This window comes from Ceratotherium simum, chromosome 4 (assembly GCF_057802395.1).
Source record: "Ceratotherium simum simum isolate JZ-2026a chromosome 4, ASM5780239v1, whole genome shotgun sequence".
Taxonomy (NCBI): domain Eukaryota; kingdom Metazoa; phylum Chordata; class Mammalia; order Perissodactyla; family Rhinocerotidae; genus Ceratotherium; species Ceratotherium simum.
In genome coordinates this window covers 61403150-61417769 of record NC_141903.1, presented here as the reverse complement: position 1 = coordinate 61417769, position 14620 = coordinate 61403150, and the positions used below count along the sequence as shown (strand labels likewise).

General features: G+C 38.5%; 1 protein-coding gene across 1 annotated transcript in view; it reads left to right on the top strand.

The window, feature by feature from the left end:
• MAN2A1 (mannosidase alpha class 2A member 1) overlaps positions 1–14407 on the top strand; it is a 160956-nt gene extending 146549 nt beyond the window's left edge. Inside the window, exons 20-22 of the mRNA XM_004420323.3 lie at positions 1609–1803; positions 11643–11753; positions 13376–14407. Of these exons, the coding sequence (XP_004420380.2) occupies positions 1609–1803; positions 11643–11753; positions 13376–13528 (459 nt within the window). The 3' untranslated portion in view covers positions 13529–14407. The remainder of the gene's footprint in view (positions 1–1608; positions 1804–11642; positions 11754–13375) is intronic.
• Positions 14408–14620: the final 213 nt, after the last annotated feature.

Here is a 14620-nt window from a genome sequence, read left to right as displayed (position 1 = left end):
AACAAAGCCAGAGAGCTTTTTCTGGATGTTTCTTGACCTAGAGTGGACTTAATGCCTCCCGAATCTGATAAGGCAGGTGTTTTTCTTTCTGTTAGAATCTTTTATCTTTCATTACTCAAAAGTGATTTTGTCAGCAATCCTGACCCAGATTATGAAGTCTTTTGATCTTGGAGTATATTTAAACGTCTTGTTGAAAATGTTCTTTCTCTATTCATGTTATTCTACAAGCTGCATTAAATTTAAATATTGTTGGAGAATATTGTTTTGTAGGCTTTATTTAATCTTTCCTTTAAAAAAGAATGTGAAATAGATGCATTTTTTTTACAACTCTTTCAGACCTAATATTTTTGTCAGTATCTTAATATTACAGTGTCCCTATGCTGCCTTTAAAATTTTTTTTCTCTCTCCATGGTCTGAATTGTAATGACATCTACAGTTTGCTGCTGGCAAGATGCTCGTCACTCTTTGCTAACACCCTCTGTTCAATGCTAATCTGACATTCTGAATTTTGAGCTCTGTATCTTCTATAAATTCTGTCTTTTCACACAGATAAGTAGCCAAGCCTTTTATTTGAGTTCTGTATTACAAAAAGGATGCAAAATCAGAAGATATCAGTGCAAGTCATTTTAAAAAATAAGATACAAAATCAAATTTGCTCCAAATGTCACTAGTGATCAAAAGACCTTTCTACATAAATTGTTTTCTCTTCTTAGTGCTTTTCTGTGTCTGCTTTTATACCTTAGGCATTACTGGTTAAGGTTCTATTTAGTCATTGATTTAATTAATTGTGTATGTCATCTGCCATATGTACATCCCCAGCCCTGGTAGACTTATTTAATGTTTGAACATGCTGAAACGCCTGTCTATAAGTATACACTGTGGCAAAGACTAAAGTATTTTTAAATTATAGTGAATAATTGTATACCACGTAAATGTGTGATAACTATTCTGTAATATACATAACAGTTCCTGTTTTTGTAATAAAGTAGAGAGAAGCAACTGACAATGATTTACCAAATTTAAAGAAAACAGTCAGATGATCTAAATATGACACCTGTGTTATTTAAAAACCTTATTTATTTTGAGAAAATTTTTAAAAATCCTATCATTTGGTAACATTTATAGAACGTAGCTTTGGATCAATACATGACTTTATGGTCTAGTTAAGTGTATAAATGAAACCATGAGAATATGATGGGTAAAACCGGAGGGAAAAGAGGTAATACTTGATGTGCAAGATAATGAACATCTGAACCCATCTACACTAAGAGTTTTGTGGTAGGTTGAGAAAGAGTTTCCATAAAAAGTTATATCTTGTCCTAAAATATTTGTGGAAAATGTTGTCAGGATTTTTAGTATTAAAGAAAAGGAAAATAGATATTTCTGAAGATATAAGTTAAATGGACACTGTTTATTTTCTTGCATTGCTTCAAACTGAACTTGATAATCTGATGTGCGTTTTCTAAGACTTATTTACAAAATATAATAAAATCAAAGTATTTATGTATTTTTATATTCTTTTCTATTTAAACCCTGTCAGGTAATTCAATTAATATTACCAGAACTGCAAATATATAACTCATAAGCATTTTTGTTTTTTCTTGATAGGAAGAAGAGAAGAAGTCAGTCAGTTATCCTTCCCTCCTTAGCCATATAACTTCTTCTTTCCTGAATCACCCTGTCTTTTCAATGACAGAAAAGATCCCCGTACCCACTCTTCAGCTGCTGGGTGAATTCTCTCCGTTACTGTCATCTTTGCCTTGTGATATTCATCTGGTTAATCTGAGGACCATACAGTCACAGGTATATCCCAAAATATATCTATAAAAAAATTACCTTTTGTAATATATTTGGTATAAGGAGGTGGGAAGAAAAAATATTGTTTTGACTATTATTCGAGTAATGATTAAGAGGACTTCACCTTTAAGCAAAATCATTATACTTTTCATTTGACTATCGCTCTGTGGTTTAGAGCATATCCGTATACTAATTTATTTTGTTTTCAAACAAGTTCTGTGTGGTAAGCAGGTCAGGAAATATCATCATCTTTGTATGGATAAGGAAGCTAAAGCTGGCCTGAAGTCACATATTTAGTAGGTGCGAGAACCAGGCCTTAAGATCTGCTCTACTGGCATTTTCCATTCATTTAGCCAGTGTTAGCCAGTGTTTCTGAGGAGCTAGAGTAATAGAAAGCACAGCATTTAATTGTTTCTGTATCAGAGGCCTTGTACATTTGTATCTTTCTCCTAAAAATCACTGTAACCCAAACCTTTGCATTGAGAAACCAACTATTTAGGAGAACTAGGAAGATGTATTAGAGGAAGAACAAGGGAAGGTTTTGTTAGATATGGAATTTTAATTCAGTTAGACTGCTTTAGTTTACATATATGCCTACTTTTAAAGTCAGAGATTACATTTGAAAAGAATAAAGATTAGCTATTTCACATCACTTTTATGGTTTGTAGAGCTGTTTTGATATTGTGAATTGACATATGTTTAGCTGGAAATGGTAAGTGGTTATGGATTCTGTGGGAAATATCTTATAATAAAAGGCCGGAGTATGAAAAGAAGAGAATGTTCATGTTTGAAGACAGTATAAGAGGAGAAAAATGTTTAGTATAAGAACAAAGAACTAAAGCAAACCAAATAAAATAAGGATAAATGTCTAAAAATTTGGACATTTAGGGCTTTTAAAACTGTACGTCCAAGATAAGGAACTTATACCTATGTAGGAAAATACATGTGGCTCATAATAATGAATACAATGAATGGTAGAGGCCTGGGTGTACATCGCTGTGTGTCAAAAGGCTTGTTTGATCATATGAGTGAACTTGCAGGGTTTGTTTCATGCCTGCTGCGTGCCAGTTACTGCTAAAGGCACTAGGGATAGTGTTGTGAACAAAAGCCCCTGCCTTTCTGGAGCTTAGATTCTAGTGGGAGGAGAAAAATAAATAAAGAAGAAAAATTAAGAGAAACATATAATATGTGAGATGGTGATAAGTGTTATGGAGGGAAAAAAAGAGGAGAGGGACAATTCTAGAAGGTGGTGTAAGTTTGAATAGGGTGGTTGGAGAAGGCCTTGCAGAAAAGGAGATAATGGAGTGAAAATCTGAAGGAGATCAGGGAATAAGAGACTCAGGCAGATTTTGGGGGTAGAGTGGTCCAGCAGAGTTAAGAGCAAGTATGAAGGCTGGGAGGCAGGAGATGTGGTCAGAACGGAAGCTGCATGCAACCTGGGCTTGTCTTTGATTCCTTGCTGTACCCCCTGCCTAAAACAGTACCTGCATGTAGTAGGGGCCCAGTAACAGTTTATTGAGTGGGCGAATCATGTGAGTGTTCTTTCTAGGATTCTGCTACAGTCTTTTGTGGGTCTGCTTTTTGACTCATGGAGAGAACACACTAGAGATAGACAGCCTTCCTGAGGTAACCTGTCATTAATTCATTAGCTAAAGGGAACGAAAGGATAGAGTGGAGGGCACCAAAGACTCTGGCCTCAGGTTGCCACCTCCAGGTGTAAATGGTAGAGGACATTAGCAATCTGAAGGGTGCAAGGGCTTCTGGGGAGCACAGAGGCCACTGTTCCTTAGCCTCACTTCTAGATGACTCTTTCCCAAAATTATGTAAAAGTGATTATTTTCTCAAAGCAACTCCACTGACTGGAGTCAGTGAGTGTAGGGTTTTACCCTTTACAATCCAAGGCTGGCGCTTACTTTCTAGGTCATTTCTTTTTTGTGGTTACCTGCTCCTGTCATTCTTCCTGCTGTTGGCTATCTTCCTGTCATACAAATCTGATCACTTCCTAGGTTAAAAATCCCGTTGCCTACCAAATGGGTTGAGACCCTTGAGCCTTCAGGCCCTCTGTAGTCTGGGCTCCACTCACTGTAGTCAGCCGGCTTCCTGTTGCTCTTCTCACCTTTGGACAGGTGGACCACCTTCACTTCCTGTGGCTGAGTGACTGCTGACTCAGCTGCCATTTATAAAATGGGGCTGACATCAGATACGCCTGCTTTAGGTCTGATGTGAGAAACAGATAAAATAAGCTGTGAAAGCCCTGTGACGACAGAAATGCTTTGTACACTTACATTATTATCCTGATGATGCTTACCGTACATGCCAACTCAGGTGCACACTGGGGAGGGAATAGAAAACAATTTAACAACGTAGATATTTGACCAGAAGAATAAAGACTGAAATGTTAATCCCTAACAATAACTACTATGCTGACACATGATCAGAACTAAATATTTGGGGCTATTTTGCGTCATCGTATCAATTGGTGCCAGTTCCTACATTAGTCTTGGACTCATAGCAGATATTTCTAATGGTTCTTTAAAGCCCACTAGTAATCCAAGGGGATGGATTGGTCCAATCAAAATCACTCTTTAAAAAATTGCTCTCTGTCCCCTAACCTCTGATAATAGGAAAATAATCACTGAAGGAAGCTGATATAGGTATTGATTCAAAGAAAGCTTGGTACTTAAAAGGTGTCAAGTGTAATTTCGTGGTTATACTACAAGAAAGACAAAAATGACTCAATGAATAAATCCAGAAGCCGGACCTAAACATTTTGAATTGTGTTCCTATTTTTGTGTGCTGGCAGCTCCTAGCATACAGTAATGAGTTATTCATTTGGAGATTGCAATGCATTTTTTCCGCTGAAATAATCTCAACATAGAGGTCAGGTTCCAAGCAAGACCAGAGGTCTACAATGGCCTATATCTAGGTAGGCATTTTCCTAGCCACCATTTCACAGTATTTCCATGATAAATCTGTCTAAGGACCACCTTGGCCTGATAAGGACACATCTCTCTTTCTGTCTGACCTTTTCCATCAGCAGCATGATGGAGGACACCCCTGCTTCCCCATCGCCTAGGCCGCTGTCTGAAAGTTCTTCAGTTCTAAACCTCAGTTGGTATCCCTGACACCTTGTGGAGAAAGGAGTTATGGGCTCAAGCAAGAGTAAGAGAGACGAGGTGGGGGCTGGAGGTGTGCTAACCCACCAAGGTGGTTCAGCAGTTCCAACTACCTGTCCTCGGAGTCACTGTGTCCAGATCACACTGGGGAGATTTTAGAAAAAAAAGGCTGGTATAAATTTCCCCATCTCTGAGATTCTGATTGTGTAGGTCTGGGGTGGAAAGCCTACAAATTAGTAATTTTTAAAAACTCTCCTCATGATTCTAGAAATTGCTGAGTTATCTCCATTTGCTAAATTGAGAAAGTAAGGGTTAGAGAGATTAAATGATTAAAATACAACTACCCAGGGGCCAGCCCAGTGGCATAGTGGTTAAGTTCACACACTCTGCTTCGGCAGCCCGGGGTTCACAGGTTCGGATCCTGGGCGCAGACCGTTGCACTGCTTGTCAAGCCATGCTGTGGCGGCCTCCCATATAAAGTAGAGGAAGATGTGCACGGATGTTAACCCAGGGCTAATCTCCCTCACAAAAACATTTAAAAAAAATCAAATAAAACTATCCAGTAGTAAATGGCAGAATCAGGACCCACATCCAGTTCTTCTGAGTCTGAGTGCTGTAAGTGGCCTTAGAGGGTAGTATTTGACTATTTAAGAGTTACTAAATCTGTTCCTGAAAGTACGGTTTTTCAGGAATTGTTCTATATTGGTAGATGAGTTGATGTTTTTATATAAGCATATCTTGCTTTTCTACTTTATATATGCTTTTGGAAAACATCATATGTCATGTATTTGTAGTCAGATGAAGAGGGGAATGAACATCTGTTGAAACCCTGCCTCATAGCATGCTGTATGGCCCTAGCCTGTTCCAGCCACTGTGTAGGAATTTAACTGTAGCCTCCTCATCCTGTAGGCCCCGCCTCCAACTCTCTTCTCTTTCTCACCCCCTTTTCTGGCACTATTAAGAACTTGAAATATTAAAAAGAAGCTTCTGTAAAAGTTTGAAAACTGGAGAACGGGAGCACCACTGAAGTGCACTAAACGGGAAAGCGGTGTCATCAGGATAGGGTAATGATTAAGGGAGAAGGGAACCTTGGTAGAGAGGATGCTGGGAGAATCTCCTGGGAGGATGGATCATGGGTGAAGGTTCTGTAGGCTAGAATGATAGGTTCATCCTGGAATGCTAACGTTCCAGGGACAAGGAGGAGCTGGATTAAGCCCTTCGCAGAGCCATTCTGCCTTGATGTTTTGAACAATGATAGATAGTTCAACTTTTTTTTTTCCAGATTATTGCCACTGCTTTTATGTTCAGATATATTTTTATTTAATTTATATATGTATATATTTATATCTACCTCTAAATCTATACATTTTGTTTAACTTTTTATTCTCTATGGAATTTCTTTTGATTTGTGCTTAACTATTTCTTGCAAATAGTTAACCAATCATTTCAACATCAGCACCACTTATTGAATAAGATTTTCTCTCCCCACTTGTTTACGCCACCCTCTTCTTTTCTTATAAGAGGGAGTTTAAGGTTTTTACTTTATTTTGCCTTTCTTATAAGAATTGAGTGGTGCTTTATTGATCCTCTCTAGCTTTTGGAAAGGTGAAAATTGTGGAAAAAAATTTCCTTTGTTGTACATATCTAAAAACAACCATTCACTTTCCCCTTTCTTTCTGTCATGTTATATTGTTGATCAAAACAGGATAAATGTTATTGGACATTTTAATGAGTGCCCTGGAAAATGAATTTCTATTGGTTGTTTCCTGTCTGAGGAAGTGTGCAATTTTTTAACCTTTCCAGCTGCCAGAATGCACTGACAGATTACTGGCATTTTCAAAGAATCTTAGTGGGTTGGAGAAATTTTCCCAGCAGGTATTTAGCCATGCCTTAGTCTATGTAGACCTTACATGTCGTATGAGGACAGTGGGGTCAAATTACTCTTGGAGAATCTGGTCCAAGTTATGGTCCCTTTCTTCCTCAAAAAAAATGTGTCTATAAAATATTTACTACCGTTTCCAGGAGTTTACTGATTTCTGATCCTCGCATTACTAATGAGCAAATCAAGTGTCTTTAGGTGTGAAACAGGAATACCACAACTCTTACATTTTGAGTTCTCATCCACTTAAGTAGAGGAGAGAGACTGTCATATGCACGTGTAATTTTCAGAATGGCCTTAAATCCTATTTAAAATGGGATGGATGGATGGGTGGGCAGGTTGGGATGGATAGAAATTACAATTTCTAAACCTTACTTTCTCAATTGATACATGTTTTGATAAATCATGGTTTTAGCTCAGCTGAAAACATTGATTAAATACTCCCTTTATCCAGCCTCAAATCAGAAGGTGATCTCCTTTAGTTTATAGCTTTTTGTTATATTATGTCACAAGTAGTCTTCCTCATTCCACTCCTAGCTAGGTATCTGTGAGCACCAATCCACAGCTAGAGCCAGGGCAGGAGAGTGTAACAGGGAAAGCATAGACTTTGGGGTCAGACCACCTGGGTTTGAGTGCATTCCCTCTACTTGCTGGCTGAGTGTCTTACAGCAAGTCACTTAATTCTCTGAGTCCCGATTTCCTCATTAGGAACATGGCAATGATAATAGTACCCACCTTAAGAGATGTTCTGACGATTAAATGAGTCTATGTTTGTCAAGCATTTAGAACAGCATCTGGCAGGTAGTAAGCCGTAAGTGCTTGACACATAAAGGTTCTCAACTGTGATAGTTCAGTCACGAGCAGTTTTCAGTCATGATTGTTACTAATAATGAGTAAAAATATCAGCACATTTTTTGTAAATTGGAGAAGGTTGAAGTTTATTGCCAAAGTAAATCTTGATGTCCCTTTGGCTTGTATTCCTTATATACTTTATTACTAATTGCTCAGATTTTTCAAAACAACATACCTAAAATTGTCGCTATGCCAGGCGTTGTGCTGAGTGCTTTATATGAGCCTTATTTAGCTCTCACAACAATGCTATGAAAGTAGGCAATATTTTTACCCTGTCTTATAGAGGAGGAAACCAAATGACTTAGGATGATAGGTAACTTTCCCAGGTCACACAGCCTGTAAGTGGTGGTGCTGGGAGGCACACCCCCACGTGTCTGTGTCCAGATCCCTACCCATAACTACTGTCTCTTGCATGGGAACAAAAGGGGAGTGAAAGTGCTCAAAATGTTGAGGAATACAGTGCCTGTTTTTCTATTGTCTATTCGATAATAATGGGACTCCCATAGAAGGATACACCAACCACTGGTGGGAAAAGATCATGAAGGGTTAAAGTAGAGTCATTAGCGATAATTGCTATTTGAGTATGATAGGGATTATCCTGTACATTTAAATATAGTAATGTATACCACTTCAACTACTTCAAGCGTTGTAAGATGAAATGAGCTAATCCATGAAAAGCATTCTGCACAGGGCCTGGCATACAGCAAGTGCTCAATAAGTGTTAGCTGCAGTTACTGTTAATTGTCACTGTGATTGGCCCTCAGTCCTCAAAGGAGCTCTTCACGAGTCTAACCTGGTTCCCTGAATTTTCAGAAATTAAATGGTATGCTCAAAGTAACATAACTGGTTCATGGTGGAACCAAACCTTGCCTCAGCTTTCCCTAAGCCTAATGGCTCCGTTCTGCAAGCCAGATCATCTTTCCCACGCTCCACCCAGTTGCAGGAAAAGCCTCATAGGCTCTACTTAATCTAGGAGCTGGATGTTGGTTTATCCTCTGAAATAAGTTCTGCAGTGGATTTTCCCTGTGCAACTTTGGAACACCCAAGCCTTCCTGGAGGGATTCAGCCTCGCATGTGGTCTGAACTGTTTACAAAGATACTCAATTTGAAGTCCACCTAGCAGTGCTTGGTGTAATTTCAAAATTTGTAAATTTTCTTCCCCACACCCTCCCCTTCTTTTCTGAGGTCTAGATATTAGTAATGCGTTAATGAATGTAAAAACAGGTCTTTCAAAATCTGTTTACTCTCCTAGAGCAGACAGTGTGACTACTTGAAGGTATCTGTTTTCTTGCATGCATATTCAAGTTAAATTCACAGTTTCCCTACTTTGAAAAACAGTTTTCTTGGAAATAAGATGTCTAGACAGACTTTGAAACTGAAAAACTGCTGCTTTGCCTCAGGTATTTTTGCTTGAAAACTGATACTTTCATGAATCTTTGATTTTTAAAAACTTGGACAAGATGATTGCTATTTCAGTTGGTGTTCTAGTTCTTATGAAATTGATGCAATTTTAGTTTTTAGAGAAAGTATAACTTTTATCCCATCAGTGAAAATGAATTTTTATTACTTTAATCTCTAGTTTTGTATTGTTTGTTTAAATCTCTTATCGAATTCGATGGGAGAATTTCAAAGGTATTTCCCTTCCCACTTTTTTTTGTCGCCTTCAGTCTACTAAAGGCCTCACCCATTCATTATTCCGGGAGTAAATGTGTCGCAGGAATTTTAGCAATGCCTGCTATCAGTGGTTTTTTTAAGGATGGTCTAGTGAGTTAAAATGGCCAAATGCTTTAGGTTAATATTGATACGTGCTTTTAAAAACCATAATTATGAGACCATCTAATCTGTGAATTTGAATCAAGACTTTATGATTATGTTATGTTTGTTGTATGTAATCTGTTATGATTTTGATGTATAATTGTAGACATATAATTTGGGGTTTTCCTGATTCCTTAGCTACAAAGTTATGATGTCTATAAAGGAAATTTATGAATAAGAAGTTAAATGAGAATATTGTGTAATTTGTAACTATTATGAAAATAATCACCACTAGTTATTTGATGGATTATATTGTTAGAAACAATAATAGCTAACATATACTGAGGTCCTTCCTATGCTCAAGACACTGGGCTAAGTCCTTGTTACGCTGTTTCATTTCATTTCATCTCCATTTTATGGTCAGGAAAACCTGGTTTTGCTGAAATCAGCAGTAGTAAGTTGCAGAGCCAGGATCCAGATCACAGGCTGTCCCACTTCCAGCCCAGGTTCTGAACCACTCATTTCGACAGCTTCTGCACAGCACCAGCTACCTGTCCTCAGAGTCACTGTGCCCAGATCACACTGCGGAGATTTTAGAAAAAAAGACTTTTACGAATTTCCCCATCTCTGAGATTCTGATCTTGTAGGTCTGGGGTGGAAAGCCTACGAATAGTAATTTTTAAAAACTTTCCTATAAGTTTGCCTGCATTTTGTCCTACAAGCGGGCTGCCTTACATGGTATTTTCAACGGGTTAACCCACACCGTGACTCCATGAAGGAGGTAGACGTGCATTCGCTCCCTTTTACAGGCGAGGAAACTGGTGCTTAAGAAGCGTAAATGACTATTCCAAGGTTTCACAATTGGCACGTGACAGAGTTCTCTTTGTTATTCTTCTGGAGATCTTGTGTATATAATAAATGAAGGATTTTCTTATGTGCTGTTTTTGTGCTGTTTTGGGACTGTGTGAAGTTTTTTGAAATTTCATTGGAAATCTTTATCATAGACTGACACTTGCTATGTGTATCATTTGGTCCTGCGATGACTCAGAATTCCTTAAATGACTATTTTCTCTCCCTTCAAAGAAAATTTTAGCAGTACCACTGCAAAATATCAGTGTGAAATGTTGTAAAATATTCCAGCCAAGAATCTGAGCTGAGGACAGCTTTAAATTGTTTAGGCACATTAAAATCAAATCAGTGGTGGGAATGCTGGCAGCTATTCAGAAAAGATGTTTCTATAGCACATTAAAAAATCTTCTTCCCTAGTGAGGATGATCAAGAACCTGGGCACATTCATGTCTGTGGCCACAGAAGAGAAACAGGGATCAGTTTTGTCACAGTGTCAATGCCAAGTAGCACACGACTCTCCTTTGAATAACTGTACATTTCTTAACTTTTCCAAGGATTTTTAATTCATTTTGCCTATTATCATAAACATCTTCTCAGTTTAGAAAACATAAAATTTATTAAGACAATTGTAATTTAAAATATTGAAAGACCTGACCATTCATGGCATCGTTACTTAAATGGTTGCAAAAAATTTTACTGTAAGAAAGTGTATACTGATCCCTGTAGCTGACTCGTCCTGTTTCGTATTTTTCTTTTTGCCTGCACAAGAAGAATAGCTTCTGTAATGTGAATTTAAGCAATGCATCAAGCTAATAAACGTGGTTGGCTTAGCAAGTGATAAGCATAACTAATTCAGTTTAAATGTCTCTTCTATAAAAATAATGAACCAATACATTAAAGATTAAAAATGTTAATGCAATTAGCAAAAATTAGTATTCAGTAAAGAAGCATGTTTCAGTTTTAAAATGGATGATACATCATTCAATGACCAGATGAGGACTAAATTCAGGTACACTTTATTCAGTTAATGTATGTGTTAAAAATAAATAAAAATGAAATGGTTTATTTGAGGAAACTTTGATAAAACAATATGTAATATGTGGACAAAAGGGAACCCAAGTCTTTAGGGACTATGGAGGAAACCAGGGCATGAGAGACTTCACAAGGAACCTTAGAACATAATATTGATGACTCCCTGGGGGAGGGGGAGGGTGTGTAGTGGGAGGATGGAGACAGTGAACAGGGAACCTGAGGGGAAATGATTTGTCTGACTTCGCAGTTAAATAAAGTGAGCATTTGCTGTTTGGGGAAGCTGACATCAAGGCAGTGGAATGTGCAGTAGTGTCAGTATTTGCTTTAAGGTCACTGTGACATGTTAGCACTGTCATTTGCAGGAGAATGGCGAGTATTCGGATGAGGCAGCCCTGATCCTCCACAGGAAGGGGTTTGATTGCCGCTTCCCCAGCAGAGACACGGGGCTGCTCTGTTCCACAACCCAGGGAAAGGTGAGCTGAAAGGTTATTTTTGCTTGTGGAGTTAGTGTGCTTTGAAATCCTCACTTTCTGCAAATAATCCTGACACAAGATACTGTTGCATTGCCTCTTCACTGACTCATTCTCCTCAGCTGCAAATTAGCTCAAGTCTCCCCATTTTAAGAAAGCACTTTCTCAACCTTCGGTCTCCAATCCTTGTCAACAGATGCATAGGTGGAACATGTGCACATTTGAAGACAGTGCTCTCGTCAATTCTTAGGCCTTCCATTTCCAACCTACAGGGCACCTCCCCCCCAACCCCCATATTTCCTCCTCTCTTGGACATGGTCTTTTATGATCTAGTTCAGCAATGGCAAACTCAAGTCCTACAGGGGCCAAGGCAAGTTTTAGAATATCTAAAGTGGATTGGGGTAGCAATAGAGAAGCCACAGGGAGCAGTGAGGCTGTGGCCAGCCCCCAAGGCAGCTGTTCTTAGCTCCAGTCAGGTGTTTCCCATGGGGAGAATGCAGGTCTAGATCTTCTGATGAAGCCACATTTGCATGAGTCCACCCTGTGCAGGCCAAACAGATCCTCAAGCAGACCGCTGCTTGCTGGCTGCCCATTTTTAATTTCTTTTCAAGTTGTTCTTGCTGACAGTTCCATCAAGCCTCTCTGTGGAAGGAAACAAAGCTCTGATCTTTGGCCTCTGGCTCTGAGCGGGCTGTAGCTCAGAGAAGACAAGTTGGGCTGGGTCTAGCACGCGGGCAGGTCTGCCCCACTAGGCAGCTCAGCTGGCCCAACTCTTCTCCAAAACCTCACAGACATGCTGTAGACCAGACTCAAGTGATTCAGTTCCAGCTCTACAAATTAGCCTGTACATGGGATCTGAAAAGAAGAGAAAACGAGATATGGTAGGGGGCCTAAATCTACTTAGATAAGCTTCTCCATTTCTTTCACCTCACCCTACACGGACTTGGTGCTAAGAAAGCACTAATACCTTTGTTATTTTTTTTAACTATATTTTCACTCTACCTTATTATTGATGATCTGAGCGTACTTGGCTGTGAGCATTTGTATTCAGACATTAAGGCATTGAGTCTTAGGGGGGTTATACAATCCAGAGAGATGTATTAGGGTAATCTGGCAGAGGTGAAGGTAGTGTTTTCCAAACAACCTCCCCACCCTGTAAATGGGACTTGGACGTGATGAGCCTTCCTTGTGGCAGGCTGTGTCCTGTCTCTCAGCTCTTTGGAACAGGAAAAAATGGTTAGAACCACTGCTGTTAGGGGTCAGTGTTGACTGAAAGAGGGTGTGGATGTTTTTCAAGCTTGTTAGCCATTAGATGTCCTTCCTTTTATTGAAAAAAATGGCCCCTGCACATAAGTTCTCAAGCAATACAGAAAAGGAAGGCATAACAAGTCTCCCTCGCCTTGTTACCAGCTTCCTATATCTCCCTCCAGGGATGGTCTGTATGTTCAAGTGTGCATAGGTGTATTTAATCTCCCTCCCCTCCCCATGTTTTTTCATTAAGAGGGAACTTCAAACATACTGTTCTACTCTTTCTCATACTATTTTTCACTGAATATATACATGCGCTATTAATCTTTCTTCAAAGATGACCTAAATATGCAAATTTTTTATCATTTACTTTTTAGATATTGGTACAGAAACTCTTTAACAAGTTTATTGTTGCAAGTCTCGTACCTTCATCATTATCCTTGATGCATTCACCTCCAGACGCCCGAAATATAAGTGAGATCAACTTGAGTCCCATGGAAATCAGCACATTCCGAATCCAGTTGAGGTGAACCAGCCTTTCACATTTGGATTGGGAAGCATTGGCTGTTATACACTTCTTGGTTTGACGTGCAATAAGGAAGCACATTGTTTTAGTTTCTGGCTACTGTGAGAACACGAATTCTGTGATTTTTTTTTTTTTTTTTTTTTTTTTACCAGTACAGTAAGAAAAAAAAAGCCATGCTATAAACAATTTTTTTTTTCCTTAAGTTCCTTCCATGAACTACCACCATCAGTAGTTGGAGCAACAAATGAAGAAATGTCTAAAGACAACCTCTCAACAGATTGTATCTCAGGTTAAGTGCTAACTAATTATATCTGTGTTGGAGGTTGTGAAGAGATTGTTATAAGTATTCATGTTGCTGATCCTTCATTAGTTTTACAAAAATACCCATTTTTACCAAAATTGAATAAAGAGCTGGTGGGTAATAGCTAATGGCCAAAATGGTTGCAATCATTTATATACATTAGAAAAATTTTATGTGTTGAAATATGTGGAAAAGTGCAATCCATCAACCCTTATGATCTACATAGTTGGTTTTACACCTTTTTGTAATATACCACTTGACCCCTCCCTTCCCACCCTTTGTAAGTATTTCCAGAAATATCAGATTTTAAATCATTCAGTAGTAGAAAAAGAGACATATTTTCATTACTTGACAATGTGGGATAGGTGCAATTTATTCCATTGTCACTAAACTATAGGAAGCAATTCCATAGGTACCATTACCTATTTTAGGTACCACAAGGTGTCTTTTTACACAGCTTATTTGAATACAGAAGTTCTGAGAAGGGGTTTTCTATTTTAAATTACCATATCAAAATAAATGTGCCTTATTTTTTTATAAGTCTTGTTAAATCTTTTGGTGTCCGTATTACTGTTTGGGGAAGGGGGGAAGTGGTGGGGGAGGCAGGGGGTGGGTACTTTCTATGATGCATAAATTGTACAATTTTTGCCTGACAGTGCTGGCCACATTCTGATCTGTTTCATTAAATTTGTGGTGATGTTACTCTAAACATTTTGACTATTTGAATGTACTGAGATGTCAGAAAACAAAACAAGGAAGAAAAATATTGTTAATTAAAATATGCTGCTGCCAAGG